The following is a 23,409-nucleotide window of genomic DNA, read 5'->3' on the forward strand; positions in this document are numbered from 1 at the left end:
TACCTAAGCTGTTAATGGTGGATTTAAATGCTTGCTGAATTTTATAAAAGTGAAAGAAGTCTACTATGTGACAAAGCTTTAAAGAAGCAGCAGCAATCTGGCTAATCAGATATGATACCAGATGTTGCATGCCAGGCATTAAGGTACTATGTGTAGTTCCCTATCTGGCTCAGTACCTCTCCTATTAGACCATTGATCGTGGTAAGGCAGTGTTGATGTGACACATACTCCCATGTATGGAATTTACTGCATACAGGTTTACTAGGAAGCTAGAATAATACAGAATCAATGCAGTGAAGATTGGGTGGTTTGAAAGCTGGTGATTTAGCAAATCTCTCATATAAAAATACTCTTGAAGTTTGTATATGACCCAAATGTTCTGCCAGTGGTTTAAAAAGAAAACCAAGCAAGGAGAATATACAGATCACTTCTACAATTTGTGTCATGTCTATGCCATTAAAAAGCTTTGGTTTTAGTGTAAATCCTCAAAAGTCTGGCATCACATCAGATACAGCAAGCAATTAAGTCTGGGAACTTTGATAATGTTAAATCTGTGAAGTGCCCCACCCTCCATGTTTAAGCCTCAAAACTTGAAGCACCTACACCAGGAAAAAGATTTTCAATTGTAGAATATGCTTTGTAATAGGAGACAGTGGGTATGACTACACCTGGTGAATGGACACTTAAAATCGACGTGCCTAACTTGGAAATATAATGCACCCTTTCAATTATTTATTGGAACAACTCGCCTGGAATTTGCAGAATATTTTCCAACAACTGAAATCATTAAGATGCCAAATTTTTCTAGTATGAATGTGTTGTGGTTCATGTAAAACATGCTCTTTGTGCACAGGATTCGTGGTCTGTTATGCAAGAGGTTAGATTAAATCATTTTAATACTCCTTTCCAATTGTAATCAATGAACCTGTGAATAAGGCAACTGACCCTTGCAGTACAGTTGACAATTTCTTGCACTAGCTTATTTATTCCTCTCGGTAAGTTGATGCCTCTTACCTACCTTGAAGAATAGGAAGTGGAATAATCCTACCTTTGTTCCCTGAAGTGTGCTGTTGGCTGAGCACATACTAGCATCGCTACCAGCACCTGTGCTACCAAAGATGGTTTTGTTCCGTGTCTAAGAAATCTAACTTCCCTCCCTGTCCAGACCTGTTAATCAGAACAGCCTGGAGTATTCTGGAGATGCTAAGATGCTCCGCATCAAAGCACTGAAAAGAAAAGAGGTAGGCAGCTTGACAGATTGGAAGAAGTGCAACATTAAAATGTATCTTTCACTGTTGCTCCAACATGGTGATTTTAAGAAACTGAAATTCTTAATTGACTTCAGTCAAATTAAAGTCAACTTTAAAACCAGATAAATCTCCAGACTGTCCTCACAGGCTTCAGCTATCCACAGTGTTTCTAAAAAAGGAGGAGGCTGCAGAATGTGTAGATGCGACACAGTGTTTTAGAACTATGATATTTATAATGTAGCATTTGAACTGTTAGGTTTTGGTTTTAGAAGATGTCACTCCTTATAATTCTTTGTTACAGTTCCTCCATCTCTTTTTCTTTATTGCCTTAATGATTTTTTTCTTTTTATTTTTCTTTTTTTTTTTTTTCCCCTCTTTGAAGCTTATTCTCAGCCAGTGGATAACCATATCACTCCGTCTGCCTACATGGGACAGTCCTTGCCCCCAGCATCACCAGGGCGCTATTCACCAATTCCCAAGGGAATGCTTGGAGATGATGAGATTACCAGGTAATGAATAACCAAAGCTACATGTCAAATTACTTAACCAGGGAAGCACATAAGATGTGTTTGTGGGCAAAATACTAGAGAATATTATATTTTATTTCAAGAAATAAATTAAAGTCATTAGTTTCTTAACACTTCTAAACATTGGTGTAAGAAAAAAACCTAGATGTATTTATATCGATATACACACACACACATATCTACGCGCACATGTATACACACGCATGCTTTATGAGTACAGGAATACTGTTAAAATCAGAATGCCCTGCCAAAGTGCTCCATGAGTTGACTGGATGGTAATATGAGCAGACTAGAGATTATTTCTTATTTTAAAGCTAGCAATCTTTTTTTTTTTTTTTTCCTTTTTCACAGGCAAGGGTATGTTTTGATGGATTAGTAAATCCAGAAAGGCTAGAGAGCTCTTAATCCTTTCCCATTAACAGACCCTTCATTCCTTCACTGATTCAGTAGATTGCATTAATCTTTTGTTCATCATTGCTGATAAAGGGAAGCTCTTGTAATTTTGTTACCCTTCTGCTCTGCAAGTACAGGGATGTTATACTGCATTTTCAGTATGTTGTTGCCAAATTCTGTGTCACACCATCATCTGATGTGGCTAATGTCACTCAGTTTCTGAGGCAGGGTGTACCCAGTATTGAAACATTAGTGGTATAATAAGTTGGAGAACAAATTTTAGTGTATTGGAATGTAGGAAATTCTCCGATACGTGCTTGTAGTTATTTTTATCTTTGGCTTATACAACCACCTACCCCTAAGTGATTCTGTCCTGCTGATAGCATTGCTGAATTTACAGTTCTGTAGCTTTCCTTTAAAATTACTGTAAAGGGAGGTTTTTAGATTCCTTCTGAAATGCGAGGACTATTCAGAGAAGGTTTTAGGTGATTTTCTTTAAATTACCTTCCCATCTTCTCCTCCTCCATCCCAAAAAGAGGTTTAGAATTTTAAGTAATATTTTAAAAGTTGCTGTGTATTTATGTGCTTTGCTGCAGCATTTTTGTTAATATATTAGTGTGATCCAGAGCAATATACATAGATTTTCAAAATGTCATTTATTTGTAATAAAATAGTACTCTGAAAAGATGAATATAATCATTGATAGGGGATGAAAGATAAGAATATAACACTAAGCTGATTTAAGAGCTAGTGCAAAAATGGAGTGATTTTTAAAGATCAAACAAGATGTCTGTTTGTATTGGAAAAATGTAGCTTTTTATCCTAAAAATTAATAATTAATGTCTCCAAATACTTAAGAACGTCCATTAATTGTTCTTTAGTGCTCTCTAGTGATTTTTCAAATGCCGTGCAGAGTTGCTCTGCTTTATTATAAATGTCTGTTTCTGAAATCATTTATGCTTTTCTTGTACTGGGTCAAGTAGCAGATTAGTAGATTTCTGGAGGGAGTGTTTCTGCATTAGAAGTTGGCTGACCTTATCTTAACTTGATCAGTATTTCTTCTTTCCTCATCCAAGCAGGAGGGTATCCTATAGAAAGAATGCAACAACTTGATTTAGACTTAACTTTTTCAATTGCAGTTGCTGCAAATAAATTGCAAATGTATTTGAGAATGCCATAAATTCTGATATTTTTTTTCATACTTCTGTAATTGTTCTTTGCTGTATTTATTGCTTGACCAACTGGAGTGAAATTAAAGCCGTAAGGACATATTTTTCATCATTGGTGTTTCCAGTAGAATTTGTTCTTAATTTTCAGAAAGTGAAAATAGTATTTTGTTGCTTGCTATTACCATTAGATAGAATCAGACTGTGAGCTGTGTTGAGACTCTTGGACAATATGGAAAGTATTAAGTAATGACATTTAGTGCTGAAAAGGATTGTAGCATAAGAATTTAGAATACATATATACTTATGAATTATTCAGTTCACCAAACAACATGGAGGGGATATTGTGTTTCCTCTAGAAGCAGAATTGAAAGCATACAAATAATAGAAGCTATTATTTGAAAGTCTAAGCTTTCGGGGGGTGCACTGGGGAGGGTACAGGGGGGCACATGACATTGTTGCCTTATGAAATGTGTAACTTTTGATAACTAAATTTTCAACACTGCTTCTCTCAGAAAACATAGCTTTTACTTAGAAGCAGTGACCAAAATTTCATATTTCTTTCTTTCAGGGAGCCTAGAAAGGTTGTCCTGCATCGAGGATCAACAGGTCTTGGTTTCAACATTGTTGGAGGAGAAGATGGAGAAGGAATTTTTGTCTCTTTCATCCTTGCAGGAGGGCCAGCTGACCTGAGTGGAGAGCTTAGGAAAGGAGATCGTATAATTTCTGTAGGATTTCTTGCTTTTATTTAAACAACAAAAGCTTTCCCCTCCCTGGATATTAAAGTCAGTTAATATGATTTATATGTGAAGAATATCATTAACTGAGCTAAATTTGAGACAATGGAACAGATGCCAATATATTTCCAAAGTATCTTTGAGGACTTTAGTCTGCCTCAGTTTCTTGTCTGTATCCTGATTAAAATAGCACTTTTCTATCTCAGAGATATTTTTTTCAGTGAAGACATTAACTTAAGTTAGTCTGGTAGCTGAGGGGGGGTGGGGTGTCTAAACTGAAAGAACGTAGGCTTCAGAAATAAGCCTTCTAATGAGATGGAGACACTTGGCAGTAGTGTCTAAAATTGGGTGCTTTACTTCCTGGAGTAACTGTTAAACTTCCCACTAGTCTTAAACAGATCCATCTCATACCTGTCTGAGGGCTTTTTCTATATTAGTACTTAAAGGTCATAAAGATTTTATGTGTTTTTTTGTGAAATTACTTAATTTATGGAGAATCATTTCTTTGGACAATTACATTGTAATTTGGTAGTTATTTAAGAGGAAAAAAATAACTTTGGCTCTGCTGTTATTAAAATGCTGATATTAAAGTGTATTTTTATTTTAGTTTGAACTATGAAAAATGCTTTTGATCTAAAATGTGACACGCACTTTTCTGCTTCAGTTTTTCCTGACACTGTTTTTCAATCTGCTGGATTGAAAAGAAGGCTAGACAACTTCTTGGAGGGTGTGGTCTGTCACTGGATGCTAAACTTAATGATCTGTAGGCAAGCTTTGGCTAAGGGGGTCCCTGAAGCCCTGTTGTAGAAAGGTGAGGTAAACCATCACAGAAAGTAACATCTCTGTCTCCTTAAAACAAAAGAAAAAGGTCTTAAACAAGAATAAAGTTGACCTAGGGAATACAAATTCATTAAGTGATATACTCTGAAGATTAGAGTATTTCTTAACAGAGGGATAGATATGAGAGAGGATTTATTGACTTTGGATTTCACTAAGTATCAGTAATCTTTGTTTCTCTGCTGTGATGATAAACACACTCATAAAATAAAAAAATTAACTGGACACAAACTAGTTTTTATGTGAGTTTTCCCTGTTTCCAACATTGTGAGCTACTTAATGCAAACATTTATTTTGATAAAGAGCTTTTTTTTATTATTTGTAGGTAAATGGAGTAGATCTAAAAGCAGCCACCCATGAACAGGCAGCAGCAGCTCTGAAGAATGCAGGCCAAGCAGTAACTATCGTAGCTCAGTACCGTCCAGAAGGTAAGGGTTCCCTTATACATTCAAGTTCACTTCTACAATTTGAAACTTAGAGAAGGATAATCTACAATGTCGTCCAGCCCCACCTAACCCCTCTTTTGAGGAGAGGAGAAACAAATAATGTAATAGATGTTGACAGGTACCTGTTAGCATAATTGCAAATGACCAGGTAGGAATATGTGCAATTGTTAGTGCCACAGCTTGATAAGTTTCTTGCTCTGATCATATTCAGAATTTTGATTTCTTCAGTAAATGTTAACACTGTCATAACATGAAAATTAATCTGGTAGATACAGAACTTGGTAGAAATACCAGGTTGCTGCTTTTGTATTTCACAGTTGTCTTCACCCTTCAATACGGTGGGTTTATTTTCCTTTGTTGTAGGAGACTAAAAGGCTAATTCCTTCTCTGTGATGTTGATTCAGCTGACCAAAGGAGACCATTGGGTCTTCATTCCTCTCTCTGTTTTATACTGAGCTGGTATTTCTGTTTCTCCAGCAATTTCTTCTGGTCCAGATTAGACTGCAGCTGATGCACACATCCTTGTGTGTTCTGCAGAAGCCAAATAATACTGCCTCATCACAATACACATTTTTGTCCTCTTGTATTTCTACTGCATGTTTCAAATGCCTTTGTCTATTTGAGACTTTAAAAATTCAATAGTCTAAAATTATGTGCTTGCCCATGTATATATTGTTTATAAACCCATATATTATTGTTTATATATAGAATAAGTGATTTTTTTAATGTCTTATTATGAACTGTGGTCAACAGCTTTCTCCAATTCTGATAAATTGGGTGGCCCATCACTAAATCTTGCCTGTGGTGACTTGTCTGCTTAAACCTTTCCTTTAACAGCAGCGGCAAGGGATAAGTTTAGGTGTTTATCAGGACTTGTCATTGAGCAGGACCGCTGCCTTCATCTAAAATTGTTTGGTAGCCGATTGTAGCACACTTGTCTTCGTCTTTTTTTTCCTTCTCTTCTGTCATGTTTCTCTTATGTCCTCCTCAAGTCTTTGAAGTGTTGGCTTTCACATTCCCTTCCCCTCCCCCTTCCCCCACATCATCATCATATATCTCCACTGACCCAGGAACTCTGTCAATAATAAGGCCAACTGATTTGTTTGTGTCTGCTTCATGGTCAAATCCCTGCAGCCAGCCCATGTTGTCAATGCCTGTACTGTCTTGAGACGGTGTGCATCCTGTTCACATGTGAATTGGTAGATTGCTGTGTTCCGGGATTCATTTTCTAGGAGTGCTCACTCTGAGACTAACTTTTAGAAAGAATGGTAAGGTCAGCGTTGGTTCTGGAATGCCTGCTTTGGCTTTTTATCAGAATTGCCAAATATTTCTCTTGATACACTTCTGGCCTATCCTCTGCTTAGGTCTTCAGTGTTGTAACAGGCAGGTCAAATTGTTACGCTTCCTTGCTCACTGCATAGGGAACCCTCAGCTTAGTGAGAAATAAAACTTGTGCTTTTCTCTGCCCATGAGCTGTCCTTTTTAGCATCTGGCCACTTTTTTATTCAAAGAGGGCATTCTTGGTCACCATTTCTTCTACCGGGAAGTTATGTTGCAATGTGGCTCCTCGTAGCAGAAAAAAATGTTTCTCTGGTAGAATATATCCCAGGACACAAGCACTTTTTTTCCCCTTGCCAAAAAATGTATTCAGACTTCATGCAAGAGCAGCAGTTTTTCAGTCGTCCCTTTCTGGGACTCAGGCTTTAAAAAGAAAATAATCCCTTCGTACTCTGAAAGTCAGAACTCTCTTGTCTTATAATAAGAGAACCAAGCATTTTGGATGGTTCTTGCTCTTCCTGCATTGGAAATAACAGCTTTCTTCATTGCCTTTTGTCCAAGCAGATAACTTATTGTCTTGAAACATGTATTGAGGTTCTTGACTGACCGATGGGATTTTGAGTCATTGCACAGAGATTTGCTCAGAGCAACATACACTGCCTCTTACAAATTTCTCAACAACTGTCACTTGTAGACTTCAAACCTAGAGCTGTGCTCATTCCTTCATGATTACTGAAACATTCAAAACAAGACTGCATGCAGTTCAGCTGTATTGAGACTGCAGTTCTCAACGAATTATGGGCCCCATTTGACAGGATGCATGTGGGAGATGTTACTGAAATTATCCTAGATTATGGGCAGACATCCAATGCGTTATTCAAAGAAAGGAGTGGTTTTTTTTTTTTTTTTTGGTCTGCATGATGGTCTGTCTTTCTGAAATAGTGCTTAAAATCTCCATTTGGAGGGAAGATGTTGGAAGCATGTTAGGGCTTACTTTACCCTTTTGAAGTATGCCACGAAGGAGAAGTGTAACTAGGAGATTGATTGACATCCATTGTAGTTTGGAGGCAAAGTAAGAATTGACACATGGCCAACCTACCTCAGTAGTTACTAATGTCTGAGTCTGTCTTGACATCTCTGCTTGCCATTTTCTTACTCCTCGTAAAAAGAGGTTGCATTTAAGTCCAGCTGTCAGCTTCTTTCAGGACTGGTGTGGGAGGTGAGTTGGATCAGATAATCACTGGTTCATATCTCAGAAGTTAGTAAAAAGAATATTCCCTTTAAGGTTACTGTTTGTTTATTATCATAGGAAAGCAGTCTGTTTGAGATTTGACTTTCCAAAAAGAATATATCATCTGTGTGATTGAGGGTACTTGATAAAAGTGCATATGTTCTTTGATCATCTTCAGCTTTTCTAAATTATAGCTGTGGATACTCTTCTTTTCCCCTCACTTGATTCTTTTAAGTTTGGGGGGGGAATATATATATATATATAAAATTATCTCTACTTTTGTTTATGCTATTCAAAAAGAGGTTAACAAGCATTAAAATGAAGAGTTCATAAAATTATTGTTCATCATTAGCATTTCTCAAGTGTCTTCATAAAAATGAAGAGCATCAGTTGTAACTGCTTGTTTTGCATGTGTATTTTATTTATATTTATAAATCCAGCAGGATTTTGTAAAAGATGCTGACAGCTAGGACAGATCAAGGTGATTCTAGACATCCATCAGGGCTTATTATAACTGGGTAAATAGATTCAGTGTGATAGGAGCATTTGGAAGACACTTGGGACCAGCTCACTTCACTCCCTGTAATTGTATATGACAGTTTGTATGTTCGTTGATGTGGTGGGGAATGCTAATTTATGATTTTGCATCCTACTACATTAGCTCTGTCAGAAATTCCCCATTTGTCTTTCTCCACAAATTTATGGGGAAAGAGGACTTTTGCTTGCAGTTCTTTCATAGAAAAGCCTGAGTGGGCTGTAGAAAAATTTATCTTTGTAAAACCGCTATCATGGAAAGGGTTGAAGTTGCCATATCTGTCTCCTCAAATCCAGTTGGACAACATGGTTTATCAAACACTAGTTACTGGACTTGGCGTAGGCTAATATGGCTAAATGATACTGCTTTTATTATATCCAGGCTCAAATTACATAACTGCTGACTTGTTTTTCCCCTTAAATCTCCAAAATGTTCCTTGGTTATAGAATTGGGTAAAAACAGATGTAATCTCATTCCTAAAAACATCCTTCTGGGCATTCATTTAGTTTCCAGCAATGTTCAGTAAATTTGGCAGATGCCTTACAAAATTTTCCAACTGTACTGAATCAAATTTCAGCAGCTTAGCAGCACTCTTTGGGATACCTAAAAGCTGAATAGGGAATGTGAAGGTATTCTCCTGTTGACAAAAGTGACTCGCACATCAGGCACCATTTCTGTACTACCATAATTGTAGTCAATTGACTTCTGCTTGCTCCTTCTATATCCCATGCTTTATCTTGCAACTTACCTGGGAGCTATTGTTGTAAACTGTTGAGTCACCTACTGGGTTGTACTTGTACATACTTTCGTGGTACATACACATGTGTGTGTATACACAACAATCTCCCTTGTTGCAGACATCACTGGGTTTGAACTTGCTGGGGATGGATGCTGCAGAGGAGGGGACCATAGCAGAAGAGCAGAAGGTTGGGAAATAGGAATTGTCCTGTAGAAGTGTGGTGGGGAAGTCAGGATGTCATTCTAGTTTTCCTCTTCATTTGGAAGCTTTTCCTTATTCCCCCACTTGTACTACATATTTCTAGCACTTTTCAAGACATCATGGATTAATAAAAAGGGATTTTGCTTTACCGTGAGTTCCACTGGAAACAAAGTACCATGACCTGCAGCAGTTTCAAAGAAAGTGATGTTGCTGCAGTACCCAAACACATCTTGATGAGCCATTTTCATTTTGCAGAGGTTTCTGAGCCATTTCATGTTCCTATTGCTCCCTGGCTCTGCAGAGACACTTCAGTGCTACACTGCCATCTCTCTTCTCTGGGTTTCCTACTGATGTAGGGTGGCAAGGAAAAAATGTGATATTAGTGTGGAAGAATGAGAGGAAGCTCTAGGCAATTTGGATATATGTGTATCTCCTGGGAGTGTGGATTCGGAGGTGGTCAGAATTATGACCATGCTACTTAGCAGGGATACAGGAACATGAGAGTCTCAGTGCTTGAAGGGAATGTAGTGAGGAGAGGAGCAGCAAGGGGGAAGTATAGGACTGTCCAGAGGTGTACAGCCCTTGGAGGGCTTTCCCCTCATTTCACATTAACATTTCCATTATGTCCCTTCAAATTAAATGGCCATCTGAAATATTCTTATGTGTTTTGAGGATGACATAATAATAGTGTTACCTCAAAATTCAGAATTTCTGGAAGGTTAGATTTTGCTATTCTGAAAAGATATGAGGTGCCAATAGGCTACCATAACTGCATAAAAATAAGAAAAATAGCCAAAGAAATGCATTAAAAATGTGAAAATATATTCGGTTGAAACTGGGTAGAAAATAATTTTGTGGATTAAACGGGTTTTTTTCAGTTATATTCTACTAGCTCAGAACTGGGAAGTTAAGTATATGTATAACGTTAACTACTATTACGTACACGTTAACTGTGAAGCCTGCTCTTGGAAGGCATTGAAAAAGCAAGCAGGCAAAGTGTATTGGCATCAGCAGTCATTCACTTGGTCACTTGACGCTTCCTCCAAAACAGGGGCAAAATTCAGATAAGCCTGTCATGGCAGAAAAGGCTAGCAGCACTTTCTGTTTCCTGAGGATCCACCTGACATACAAAAAAATATAATTCTAATTTTAACGAGTACAGCAGTGTTTTTTCATGTGAGTTATCAGCTGCCTGTTATTTAAAATTTAGAGTCTACATTGGTCTTCTCTTTGTAATTCAGCTGATCAAATCCATCTCTATGTATCCCCTTCTTTTCTGAGAGAGTCATAAGATGGTTAAGTGATCAGATTAGCTCCATGTTCTTAGGTGGCTGGGTGGATCAGTGTAAGATTAGGAGAAGATGGAGCCAGAACCTCAAGAGAAGATTTTAAGGGTTTTTGTGAAACCTCTGCTTCTAAACTTACATTGTTCATTCAGGGGGTTAACGCATATTTTTATTTCAGCTTCATTAAAGGAAATAAATGATCCTCTGTTGCAAGATGTATTCAAGATTTATAGTTCAATCAAAACTCATCATACTTTGTTAGCCAGATTTTTAGGTGGATTTTCATGTATTTTTTTTTTGTTCTGAAGCAATGTATTTACCTACTGAAAATAAGATCCAAGTATGACAACTTGGTATTTTTCATTATCTCTCGTCTTTAAAACAAATTAGTCAAAAGGAAAAATTTAAAAAAAAAAAAAAAGGAAACAAAAAGCTTTGTTAAAGCTCATCTTTCAATGGTCAGTATTTGGCCAATCTTTCTGTTTGTGACACTTGATTTATGTACTGTTTTCTAGTCGAATTTAAAAGAGAGTAACTAAGCTCTGGGAAATGGTAGCACGTTGTATGTAAGCTAAGATTTTCTGAGCATTTGTCTTGAAATATATTGTAAGTCTTCTATTTGTAAAAGTACAGCTGGAGTAGCACAAAACCAATAATGCTTTTGCAAAACTTAGTTTTCAGTATTTGTTTTGTATCAAGAGGACGAGCTTCCCTTGCATTCTAGCTGAGAACATGGATTGTCTTAACTGAAGGTGCTTTAAAAGATCAGTACATCCCAATTCCATAAAATAAAAAAAAAATTAAAAAAAAAAAGCTTACCCTGTTTTGGGGTATGTGGTCTCTAGTCTTTCAAACTTGTTCCTGTTCATTTTGTACCTGGTTCTACTCATTTGCAAGTAATCCAGCTTAGTCGATTAAAGTACCTTTAAAATCAGGCCCATTAAGATTAGAAAAAGTATTCTGCTATATATAGTCCTGATAAACGCTATAAGGCAGCTTACACATGTTTTAATCCTTTAAAACCTTGCTCCTGATCTTTAATATAATAAATAAAATTGTTTATCTTCCTTTAAGAACAGTTCAGCCTTTTACAAGTTGTGAATGTGTGATAAACCTTCAACATTTTTGGTGAATTCACTTCAGTAGTGGCAGGACCTGGTCTCTTTCCGAGTTTTGCAGGCTCCGCAGGAGGTGTTCTTAACTAAATACAAATGTAACTTTTCTAATCTGTTTTGAAATTCCGTGGCCTAGTCTTTCAAGTGATTAATGAGGTATAAGCTCATTACACGTTAGAGTGCATGAAAGCTACCAACAGCATGTGGAATGCATTGTGGTCTCTCTGAGGTCATGTTAATATAAAACGACAAGCGTTGAAGCAAAGTAATATCTCTTCAAAAATGATTTATGATGTTTTTATTGTGGTCCATACATTTTAATAGGTAACCTCTTTGCTAATGTTTTTGAGTGTTTGCGCTAAACATGCTATACTCCATGAAACTGAAATTTGTACTACAGTCTGTAACAAGAAAAGGTGTGCAAAACATGAATGGTACCTATGAATTTATCAAATACCAGTATAGATAACCAAGGGATGGTGGTAGTACCTGACTAGAACTCATAAATACAACTTCAGTCAACTACATACTGTGGCAGTCCAGCCTCACGAGCTTAGAATTGAAAACAAATGGAAAGTCAATACAAGATCAGTGTGGTGGTGGCCGTTCCAACTCACTACCAGGCTCCATTTCTGAGTGTGTTTGGAGGCACCGTGAAAAGGAAAATTGAGTATTCTGAGGGTGGAGAAAAGAATATAAATCAGTAGTTACGTAAAACTGTCAGCACAAGAGTCCTGCTTTGACAGATCCGATGGGTCCTGCTAAAGGAGGTCTTTACACAGACAGATGGGAAGAGGGAAGCAAGGGGCATTCTTTTTTAATTAAAGTGAACTTTTTCAGCTCTTTATGGGTTTAGTATATGTAAGAATCTCTGTTTCTCAGTGCTGTGCTGCCATCTGTTCCCTGTGCACACATCCATGCATCCATGAGTTGCTTTCCCTTCTGTGCTCTTTGCTGAATTTTCCACCCCTTGTCATAGTCTTCCGTTCTTTTGCCTCATTTGCTGGAATGTGTGTTCCAGACAAATTAATTTTCATTGTGGCTGCTTTTTTTCGCTTCCCTTGACTGTGTACACTATTCACTATGTATCTGTTTAATCACTGTCTTCTTGTTACCCACCAGATCAGCAGTCCAGGAGAGTTTCACTGCTCAGACCCTTTCTCTGAAGTTTTGATTTCTTTTAAAGTAAGCATTGTCATGGAAAACATTGCGGTTTTCCAGGTAAAAGCATTTTGGGAGCTCAGGTGCAGAGGAATCTTCTAGGATTTCCTAATCTCGCCCCCCTCCTCACTCCTGCTCCCTTTTTTCATTACTGTGCAATACGTACAGACATAAAAGAGAGCAGATTTATTCTAGTTTTGCACCATCTGCTTATCCAGTATAATTTTGAATTTTAAACCTGAGCCCAGATGTATCCATCCAATGTTCTTAACAGCTGATTATGTGTAAATCAGAGTTAGACTTTGGTGCTTTTTTTTTTTTCTTTGTTGATGGTGGGGTACTCTTGGATAAATGCCATGAATTGAAGCAGCAGATTCTTATGCTTCCTCAAACTCTATGTTATGATAGCAGGTACTACTCCCTCTCTGCCCCTAAACTTACTGGAAACTTTGAGAAAATTCTAGCCAAGAAGAGATATGTTATTCTTATGTTCTTATTTTATTGCATTTCATGTTAGTCTTGCTGCCTATTACCCTTTATTTAATGTATAGTGTCAGCAGCTTTCCTAAAATTCAGAAGATTAGAAGAGATCATAAATTAAATCCCATTTGCTGCTGTTATATATACATCAGGTTTCAGATCCTGGTCATGTTCTTACGTGAAAGGACCGAGAGTTTGGATTGTGTGGTTTTGTTTTGTTTTTTTTTTTTTTTAATTTCATTTTGTGTGTGGAGCTTCTTATGCCACCATAGTTATTAAATTACTATTTGTGTCTTGATGGCTGTGGAAGATGGAAACATATTTGTAGATGGAGTTCCTATGACCAGCCTACACCATTTGGGTTGAAGTCAGCTTTGCTTTTTCATTTAAATGGCTTATGTCCTTTCTGTCTGGTTACCCTGATCACATTTGACCAGAGATCAATCATATTCCTTCTCAGCCAAGCTCTTCATTTTCTCTTAACCAAGAAGGCAGTGTCCTTTTTATCTTGTTCACTGTGCCTGTTCCAGCTCCAAATTTCTGGAATGTTGGAAGTAGAAAAATAAAACTTAAAAAAAAAAATATTATATTTATGTGTGCATTGTATGGCTTTGTCGCACTTAGCCATATAGAAGTTTATGGTGTTGTTCACTGTGATTTAGGGGAAAAATATGATCAATTTTGTCATACACTATATATGTAATACTATGCATACCCAGTAAGAAAGAATAGAATTGTAAAGAAAACAGTTCCCCATTTGGGAGAATTTAGTGATGCTAAGCTGAGTGAAATAGGGAATTTAGACACACAGTGAAATTATGTAAACATTGAAAATACGGGAGGATGGGGAGTGTTTGAAGGAAAGGTATCACTCTGTGCTTACCTAGTTCTCATCCCTAAATACTTGCTTCTGTAGTCAAATAAAATTGTATTTTGCATGTATCACATTTGATACACACACCTCTCAGATAGGTGTCTCCAGTCTTCCTACCAGCTGTTGGCTGTTGATGTTCTGCTCTTGTAGAGCACATAAGATGGAGCAGCTGTGGACAGTCTTCTGACTGCTATCCTGCAACTACTTTGTTACATTTCATAAGCTACCAGATGGTATCAGTGTTCTTCACTTTAATAAGAGATTGAAGGTGCTAAAGACAGTTGATATCCAACTCTTCTTAATCATAGAGGTAGAAATATAACCTTTTCTAAACAGATAAGCAGAGCTCGCACTTTGCTCTGTAATGCCCAAGTTGAACCAAGCCTAATTAGTCAACAGGATGGGTGCTGATCCGTTGGGTACCAAACTGATACTGCTTTACTGATGCTATCAAGTGTCTTGCTGTTGTGTTATTTTCTGTCTCCAGCATTAGTTTCTGTACCACTCTATCTAATACCAAGCTTTCTTTTTTTAAAAACCCAAATCCTGTCTACTTTTCAGCTCCAAACCCAGTGATTTTGTGATTTCTATCCATCCTGTTCCTCCAAAAACCTTCTGTAAGAGGAATGTAACTCAAATTTTTAGATTGTTCGACATCAAAGGAGCTCATCACATTCCATCTGCACAGCTTTTCTTCAATATGGCATATCTTAGCACCCCTTCTTTTTGAACATAGAGCCTTCTCAGTCCCAGCCCATTAGTTTCCTTTTTTGATTTATTGGTATGGCAGGAGCCTCTATGTAGAAATTATTCTCCTTCTTACTCCTACAGATGTCCCTGTCACTCATTCAGCACTTACTTCCCAGGAGTTCTGATGAGAAAAATTAAATTGCTCCAGAAAACTGCAAGACCAGCAACCTCCAGATGATACATAAGATAGAGTTAAGCAATGGGAATAGCTGCTTCCCCGTTAACTTTCTTATATACTACATGCTATATAGGAGGAGATCTGATTCTTCCAAAGGATGATGCATGTTACTTAACAGAAATTTGTTGTCCTTTCCAGTAGCTGTTGCAACTGCAGATATTTTCAGTATTGAACACAAAGAAAAGGTTGGATTATCTGGTATTTTCCATGCGTACTTTCTTTCTTGCAGGGCGCATAAAAAAACTCTTATGTCAGAAATCTCAGCTACCATTCTTGTAGTGTGTTTAAAGCTTAAACTTTAATCTTCCAAAGCACCCAAGAAACATGAGAGGCTTAAAAGGTAATTTCTTAGGTATAAGTGAGTAAAATGAGGTGACTTACCCAAAGCCATGCAATGCAGGAGTAGACTATTCTCTCTCTGCATCTGTGTCCTTCCCCTAAAGGGATGTTGTGTTCTAAAAAATGTCGTTTTCTTACATTCCTCTTCTGTTACCATCCTGTCATCTTAAATTCTTTTGCTGTTAGTGATAGCGCTAATAGTGGTGGAAATAATGTTTTTGTTTCTCTTGTCAAACAAGAGATCAGTCTGATTTAGTGCTGGTAGATTATTTGATCGGGACTTTATTTGTAAAAAAGGTTTTTGATGCTATTTTAAAAATGAAGATACTATCTTAAAAAGTACTAGCTTTTGGATTTAAAGGGTAAAAGTCCGGATTTTTTAAGAGACTGTCCATATTGTTGCAATCTGGATAGGGTTAATTATATTGCTAGAGCATCAGATTTATAGTTACCTTGATGAATGAAATGATATACCAGAAACTGGTTCACGGAATATTCTTCTGTAACTTAATATTTTTTTCTTCTTCTCTGGTTAGTCTGTAAGCCTTGGTTCTCACTGTCTGCTGATGAGTGTGTGGGGAGAAAGTGCTACAGAATGTAATACGATAAATCGTTCACAGTATTTAGATGACAGTTGAAGGAACCTTAGTTGAGAGATTTCCTCAAGATTTTTGCATTTTAGAGCCCTCTTTATCAGTCTTGCATTTCCTGAGTAAATTTGATGCCTGCAGGGAATAAGGGTGCAGCGAGGAAGAGCAACACATTACCCAGCTCAGCAGCTACTTGCTGCACACACCCTGGCTCTCCCAGTGTTGACTTGTTATAATCTGGCATCACGTGGTCTCCTGGCGAAGGTGGTGGCTGCAGAACGCTTCCTTTAACTAGAAAGGTTTTACAAGTGGATCTGTTGATCCTGAAGTCCAAACTATTCAACTGAAGGAAAAACTTCCTTGTTTTGAGTTCATATTTTATGCTGATAGCATGTAAGTACCTCACTTCAGGAAATGTTTGTCCTGAAGAAGCTATTGCTATTTTACTGCCTGCCTTTGTAGCTAAAATCAAATGCATTTAGCTTATTTTTATTAGTACACAGTGCTGCTTAAGAACACAATCCGTTTTTCCAGGATTAACATTGTACATAATTCTATAGAGGGAGTTTGAATCTCTAATGCCGTTTACAAGTGGATCGAGATTCATGCCAGAATTCTGGATATTTTTTTTTTTTTTTTTTTTCCTTTCCTGAGCTCCCATGGGAACATTGTCTTATTCAGAAAATGTTTTTCATATTTCCCACTGTGTAGTGCTAAATTCTTTATCTAATTCAAGTCCAGTGATCTTAAAGTATCTGTGCAATGCTGCTTTTTCAGACACTTTTCATTCCCATTTCTTAACATTTAAAATTTAATATATATAGTTCTTGATTATAAACATGTATTTCAGATGTATGTTCTGAAGTTTTCTTTTTGTCATGAGTTAACTATCTGTATCAGTCTTTTTTTTTTTACTGTAAGAATGATAATTGTTGGTAGAAATGCTTGTTTTAATTAAGAAAAAAATAGCTACTGTGAACTACAGATTAAAACTGTGACATTTTTAAGTAAATGGGTATTTGCTTCTGTTTATTTGCTTTGCCTAATCACAATTATTTTAAATTTTATTTCAGTTAATATTGAGAACTGTAAAACTTCACGTACATTTTAATTACAAAACATGCTGTTTAATGCTGAGCTTTGGGTGTTTGTGTTTTTTCTTGTATTAAAAAAGCTTTACCAAATGCTTATTCTCTGAGATTTTCAGCATTTTTGTGAGTAATTTAATTGCAGAAGTTCAGAAGAAATTAATTGCAGTGCCTCCCTTTCTTACAGAATACAGTCGTTTTGAAGCTAAAATACATGATTTACGGGAACAGATGATGAACAGTAGCATTAGTTCAGGATCAGGATCTTTGCGAACCAGCCAGAAGAGATCCCTATATGTCAGGTAATCATCTTTTTCACAGTATTGCTAGTGTGTTTTTCTGCTTTTCTGTAGATTTGGTATTTCTGTATTTTCATTTTTACCCAATTATTTGCTCATTATTGAACTTAACAAATCTATATTTATATGAAAAATGTATTAAAAATAAAGCTTAATTTAGATCCATTAATGTAATATAGCTGAAAAAGAAGTATGAGCTCTGAGAACCCTGTATGAATTTTGAAGAGGGGTGCTATTACTTGCTTTTTGTCCTGCCTCTGAGAGATGATAATCCTTCAGCAAAAACATATTTATTCTTTAAGTCAGTGTACGTGAAATCTTAACTTGGTTAATTCAGTTTGTGGTTTTGTGACAGTAGTCTTCATATTCTCCGTTGGTCAGTTCTCGAGTTCAAATTATAGTCTGCCTTTACTTAAGATGGAAATCTGTCAAAGCTTATTTCCTTCACCTTGCTTTAGTTGTATCCTCAGCTTGTATTAAGAAGTCTGATTTCTATATCCAATAGCGTTTTGTTATAGAATATTTTTCCATGGTGACCAAGAAAGCAAATGCATCAAAGCAAATGAACTGAATATTCTTCATTAACTTATATAGAATATGAATAAAGCAGGGTAAAAGGAAGTGGAAATATAAGAGCGTGAAGCAGTTAAGGAAATAGGTGGTTTCACTGCAAAATTGTGGCAAGGTGTAGCTCATTAATATCCAACTAATGCCTACATCAGTTAACATATACTGAATAAAGCGTAACATTTCAAGTATGGAATGTGGGTAAAAGGATAGCGTTTTTTAAAATAAATTGATTTTTGAGTTCTGGAACCATCTCATCTCTGGATTGAATAAGGACCAGCAGCAGCCTCTTGGCGGGGGCCAGAACATTTTAGTAGAGCAGGTGAGAAAGACTTCAGTAGTGCTGGTGCTTGGGTTAAACTTGGTTTAAAATTTTGTAGGACCTCACTGGCTTACCTGCTAAAATCCTAGGCTCAAGTGCTATTGACTTTTCCCATCCGAAGCAGATACTGTTTTGTTGATGGTGCTCTATCTGTTGAGGTGCGGGAAAGGAAGTGTCTTACACAAGGCAGTTACCTGAGTCATTGCGTTGAGGCTCAGAAAAGTCTCAGTCCTTTGCAACCTGTTTCTGAAGGCTCTGAAACAAGTGTAGCAAACTACTCATACAACGGCTTCTCTTTAGATTGACTGTAACATGTAGCCTTTATGTTTTGACCTGTTGTTTTAGTAGCTTTATCTGGATTCTGTTTTTGCAGAGCTGATCTTTTTTTTTTTTTTTTTTTTTGTACTTTTTCTGCCTTAAATATTTTTTGGGGTCAACATTTCAACCTCTAAATCTCTTTATATGCCTTAAATACTAAGGTAAGTGCTCGATATCACAGTTGTCCATGTCTTGGAATTTCCAGAGATGGGTGTACATATGGATATTGTGATGAGATCATCTTCCTTTTCATAATCCCAAGATTTGTCACTTTAGCAGTCATCATATAACTAAGCCTAAACAGTTCTAAATGCTGTTTTTCTTGCTTAGCTTTAGCCTGATTAGGTTCTAAACAGCTTATGCTCATGTTCACACATTGGTCTGGTATTTTAAGCCAGTGACAAGCATTTTGTGTTTATGTAGCTTTTATTCCACACACGGAGGTTATCTGTAAATGATTGAGGTTGAGCTTTTGACTTGGCCAGCTGCAGAAGATGCAGCCTTCTTCAGGTTGTTGGCAGAAGCCTCGTGGAGACTGGTGATTCTCTTTCCAAGAAAGATTTTTGAGACTCGATCATCAGCTCTGTTGTAAGTCAGAACAAAAATGCAAAAAATTCTTCAGGAAAAGTACTTTTCCACCCACATCTCTTAACAGAGGGTGCTGCTAGAGCTTTTGAGATCTAGTCTTGTCATCACACAAAATGATGCCAAAGACTGGTAGGCAGCTTGGTAGACACAGGATGGGTTCACATCTGTTCTGTCTGGTTTCTGGTGTAATTTTGACCTCACTGAAATAAGTTTTATGAATCTATTCGCATATTGCTAGACACTGACAGAACATGTTAGTTATCCAGCTTATTCCTTACTGTAAGTCACTCTGGTATGATCATTCTGTACTTTTAATTGTATCAATTCAAAGCCAATTTTAGTAACTGACGGTATCTTCTTTCTGTAATATTTGGTTTTGGATATGCCTTGGGGGATTCCAGTTATATAATGTAATGCTGAATGGACTGGTAAATCCAACAGTAAAATGTTTATAGGCATTCAACCACAATTGTAGAAAGCCTGTCAATTAAAAATACTCCAAAATAATAAACTCTGGTGATTTCTCAAAATCACGGTAACAAAATGGCAAATAAAATCAGATACATCATTGTGTCCCTGTAACTAAAACTTTGTCTCTTTATGAATAGTCTGCCTGTAAACACCGTTTTGGGGGTGTTATGTAATATTAAGGAAAAGACAATTGTCTTTGCCTGAAAATACAATTTGAAGTACAATGGTAGATTTTTCTTCTTAATTGTATGTATATCACTATATGATGAACAGCAATATAATAGTCCTTGGAGGACAACACAAATATAGCAATTAAGCAACAGCTAATTCTTCATTTGCACATCTTTTCCTCTCTCTCTCTTTCCCCCCAACTAACAAAGATGTACTGAGTTAATGGCCTGCTCTTACTTTTGTTTTGTATTTCTTTTGATCTTTATTCTAAGAGGTGAGACATTCTCTCATACGCTATTATTTTAGCATCTGAACTATAACTATATGCACTCCTCCTTCATCTGCAGATTCAAAAAGCACATGAAAAAGTGAGATACTTTCATGGCATCAAGTTCCTGTGATAATATGTTGAAAGGAAGTAAATCTGTTCCTTATTTTATCTCATCTTGTGTGCCAAATCTGAGTCTGTGCAATGTACATAGAATTCAAAATTGGAAATTACTTTTACCTCTGTGCATTTTCCTGACCAGCATGATACATTACAAATTCAAACAATGGTGCTGATTTCTGCTTGAATCAGAGCAGAAAATGGTTACATCTCCAAGTGGAAGAAACTTTGCAGTTTTGAAATCATTAGGAATTTTTAACTAAATCCATGAGAAACGAGATCTGGGATTAGAACCAGGCCTGAACAGTGCAGTTGTCTGCAGGAGTAGCTCAACTGGGCATCCCTATGTTATTCTGATAGTTCAAACATCTAGTTTCAAACAGCTTTCCCAAATATTTAGGGAGAAAGAGAGAACCTCCTTTATAAGCTGACCTTCATTCACTCTGAAGTGGCAAGATTAATTCGTGTTTTATGAAATAAGACATGGCTATGCATTTGCTGCAGGAACTCCTGATTGCTTTGTTCAGCAAGAATACCCTAAAAGAAGAAATGCTTCAGTAGAACTTGATCAGCAGCCTATGATATTGAAAGTAATGAGTGTGGGTGGGTAAAAAGACATTCTGGAAAATTTAGTTCTGTTAACACGGCCATTAAATTTTCAGCTTTGAAGCGTAAACACTCATGAAACATGCAACTGAACTTCAGTTTCTGTGGACTTGTACATGAAGAAACCAAGTTACCTTTTTCAGTGCTGTTTAGTTGCTGAGTAATACAAGGTGAAATAAAAGGGAGGACTTGGTGCTTTCTCTGTAAAATAACTTTTAGGACTTCTCATTTAAATAGAACTTTAGAGTAAATATCATGGGACTGCATTCAAAGCAGTAGTTGATCGGGAATACTAAATTTCTTTTTAAGTAAGCTTGTGTTTATAACTTACACTATAATGTATACATGATATTGTTAATCTGTAATAAAAGTCTCCATACAGGGAGTTAATAGAAGAGATATATTTTTGTATACTAGTCTGTAGATAAATGTCATTTTTGCTGTGAAATGAGTTCTCATTTGATGACTTGCCAGGCATACGGGAAAAGCCACGTTAGTCAGTTGGAATCAAGAGATTTTTGTTAATTCTGTTTGCTTTTAGGCTCACTTATGGTTCACGGTGTTCCTGTAAATTTTAGGTGCGTAGTTTTGTCACTACTGTGTGACACCCTAATTTATCTTATTATAAAACTATCTTTATCAGCTTTGACTTTTTTCCCCAATGAAATTTTTTTTCTTGAAGTCATCTCACCAGAGGAAGTATTTGATGACACTGCAGTTCATTGTGCAAAAACTATTCAGTGTAACCATTTATCTAGTTTGAAGAGTACATGTTGATAATATGTTATTATCCATTTGTGCTTCCATTTCACTCATGGTTCTTTTTTTTTTCTTATGCAGTCAACACACATTTTAATGCCATTAGGCTCAGCTCACTGCTCATATAATTTTATATTCAAACTAAAACTTAGAAGTTAAAAGTAGTGTTGTAGAAATCATTGCTTGAATGCTAACAAGAATTCACAGGAAATAAATGTCATGATGTATTTAATTCAATGAAAATGTACACCACTTGAATCTGCTTTAGAAATACATAATGCATTATGTGGAGTTTATTTTGAGACATGGAACAATTTTTGTCCAGAGTGCTTCTTGAACAAACATGGGCAGAATAAATCTGGAGGAATAACTACTCAATGTATAATTTTCTTACCTGCACTATTTGGGCTATTTCAAAGAAAATAAGGGTTCTTATTTATTGAAAAGAATCAGAATAGTTCTACTATTTTAAGGAATTAAACTGAAAGATCTTATAGTGGAGATTGCACTACTGAAGGAAGGTGGTATTTCAGCCTCCAAGCTCTTTCAAAATTGAAACCCTAGATTTTTTTATAATCTTAAATGAAAAGTATTGCATATTTAAATATAGGGCTTTGTGTATCATGAGTGTGAATATTTCTAAGCCATTTCAAAATGTCTGTTTTGTGCTAGACATTTTAGAAAATATTTATTAAAACCTTTAGCCCTTTATGAAAAGTTCTTGATACTTTTTATGGCTCCAGAAAGGCATGGTGTCTTAACCAGCTCTTATTTTGCAGTAGAACTTATGCTAAAGATTAATTAATCTGACAGATAATGTTGAATTTTTTCCCTGTAAGCAATTTGTCATTGGTTATGAACAAATACAGTTCAAATCCAAAGAAATACGGTCAGTGCTTTAGGCAAAATTCACAAAGCTACAATACATTTTGGAGCAAACAGTTATGACTTATGGGTACTTATATGGGTTAAAAAAAAACCTCAGAGGCATTAAAAATCTAGCAGAAACAGGTATATAAGACTAGTGTCTTAGATGAAGAAACTAACTGAGTTTGGACAAGGAAAAGGACACCATTTTAAATCATCACAATATAATCTGCTGATGCTACTTTGTGATGAACTCTATCAAGTCTCTCAATTGAGACAGGATATCATTTAGAAAGTGCATCACTGGCCAACAGATGAGCTTGCAGATGAAATAGAGTTGAGGATTTTTTGGCCTGTGTCATACAGGGACTTCTCACTTTACATAGGTGAAGTTCATACACCTTTTTCAAATGTAAAATGAGAGTCCCTTATAAGGCATAATCGTAGGAGTATCTCTTACAGTTTGGTAAGAGGCTCCTGTCATCATTCATTTCCACATCCCCACTAAACCCTCGATTGTGCTGAGAGAAACGTACTGCAAGTCTCTTCAGTGCCTCAGGAAACCAATCCAGATATAAACTGATCCAACAGGGAGAAAATAAATGAATTTTAACCCGGATCAGTTCCGCAGCATGTGCCTTTCCAGACAACTGTGCTTTCGCAAGTCAGAAGAGGGAAGGAATCGGTACAAAGCAGGCATGAATGCGGCTATGCATAGTAGTGGACCTGCATAAACCAACCTTGCTGGCAAAGGGAATGTTAATAAAATTGTACCCACACTGCCTGGTTTTCTGGTATTGCTAGTGCCTATTACTTGAAAACAGGCCTACCTTAGAAAAAAGGATGAGGTTC

At 36.6% G+C, this 23,409-nt stretch overlaps 1 protein-coding gene across 2 annotated transcripts in view; it reads left to right on the top strand.

Moving 5' to 3' along the window:
- The window catches only part of DLG1 (discs large MAGUK scaffold protein 1), a gene marked incomplete at its 5' end in the record, with an annotated part of 115,024 nt that overhangs the window by 68,018 nt on the left and 23,597 nt on the right, over positions 1–23,409 (top strand). For both annotated transcript variants that reach the window (XM_082486980.1, XM_082486981.1), the window contains 4 exons: positions 1,633–1,759; positions 3,908–4,064; positions 5,236–5,338; positions 17,389–17,503. In XM_082486980.1, the coding sequence (XP_082343106.1) occupies positions 1,633–1,759; positions 3,908–4,064; positions 5,236–5,338; positions 17,389–17,503 (502 nt within the window). The remainder of the gene's footprint in view (positions 1–1,632; positions 1,760–3,907; positions 4,065–5,235; positions 5,339–17,388; positions 17,504–23,409) is intronic.

The sequence above is a fragment of the Vanellus vanellus genome (assembly GCF_965231255.1).
Source record: "Vanellus vanellus genome assembly, chromosome: 8".
Taxonomy (NCBI): Eukaryota; Metazoa; Chordata; class Aves; order Charadriiformes; family Charadriidae; genus Vanellus; species Vanellus vanellus.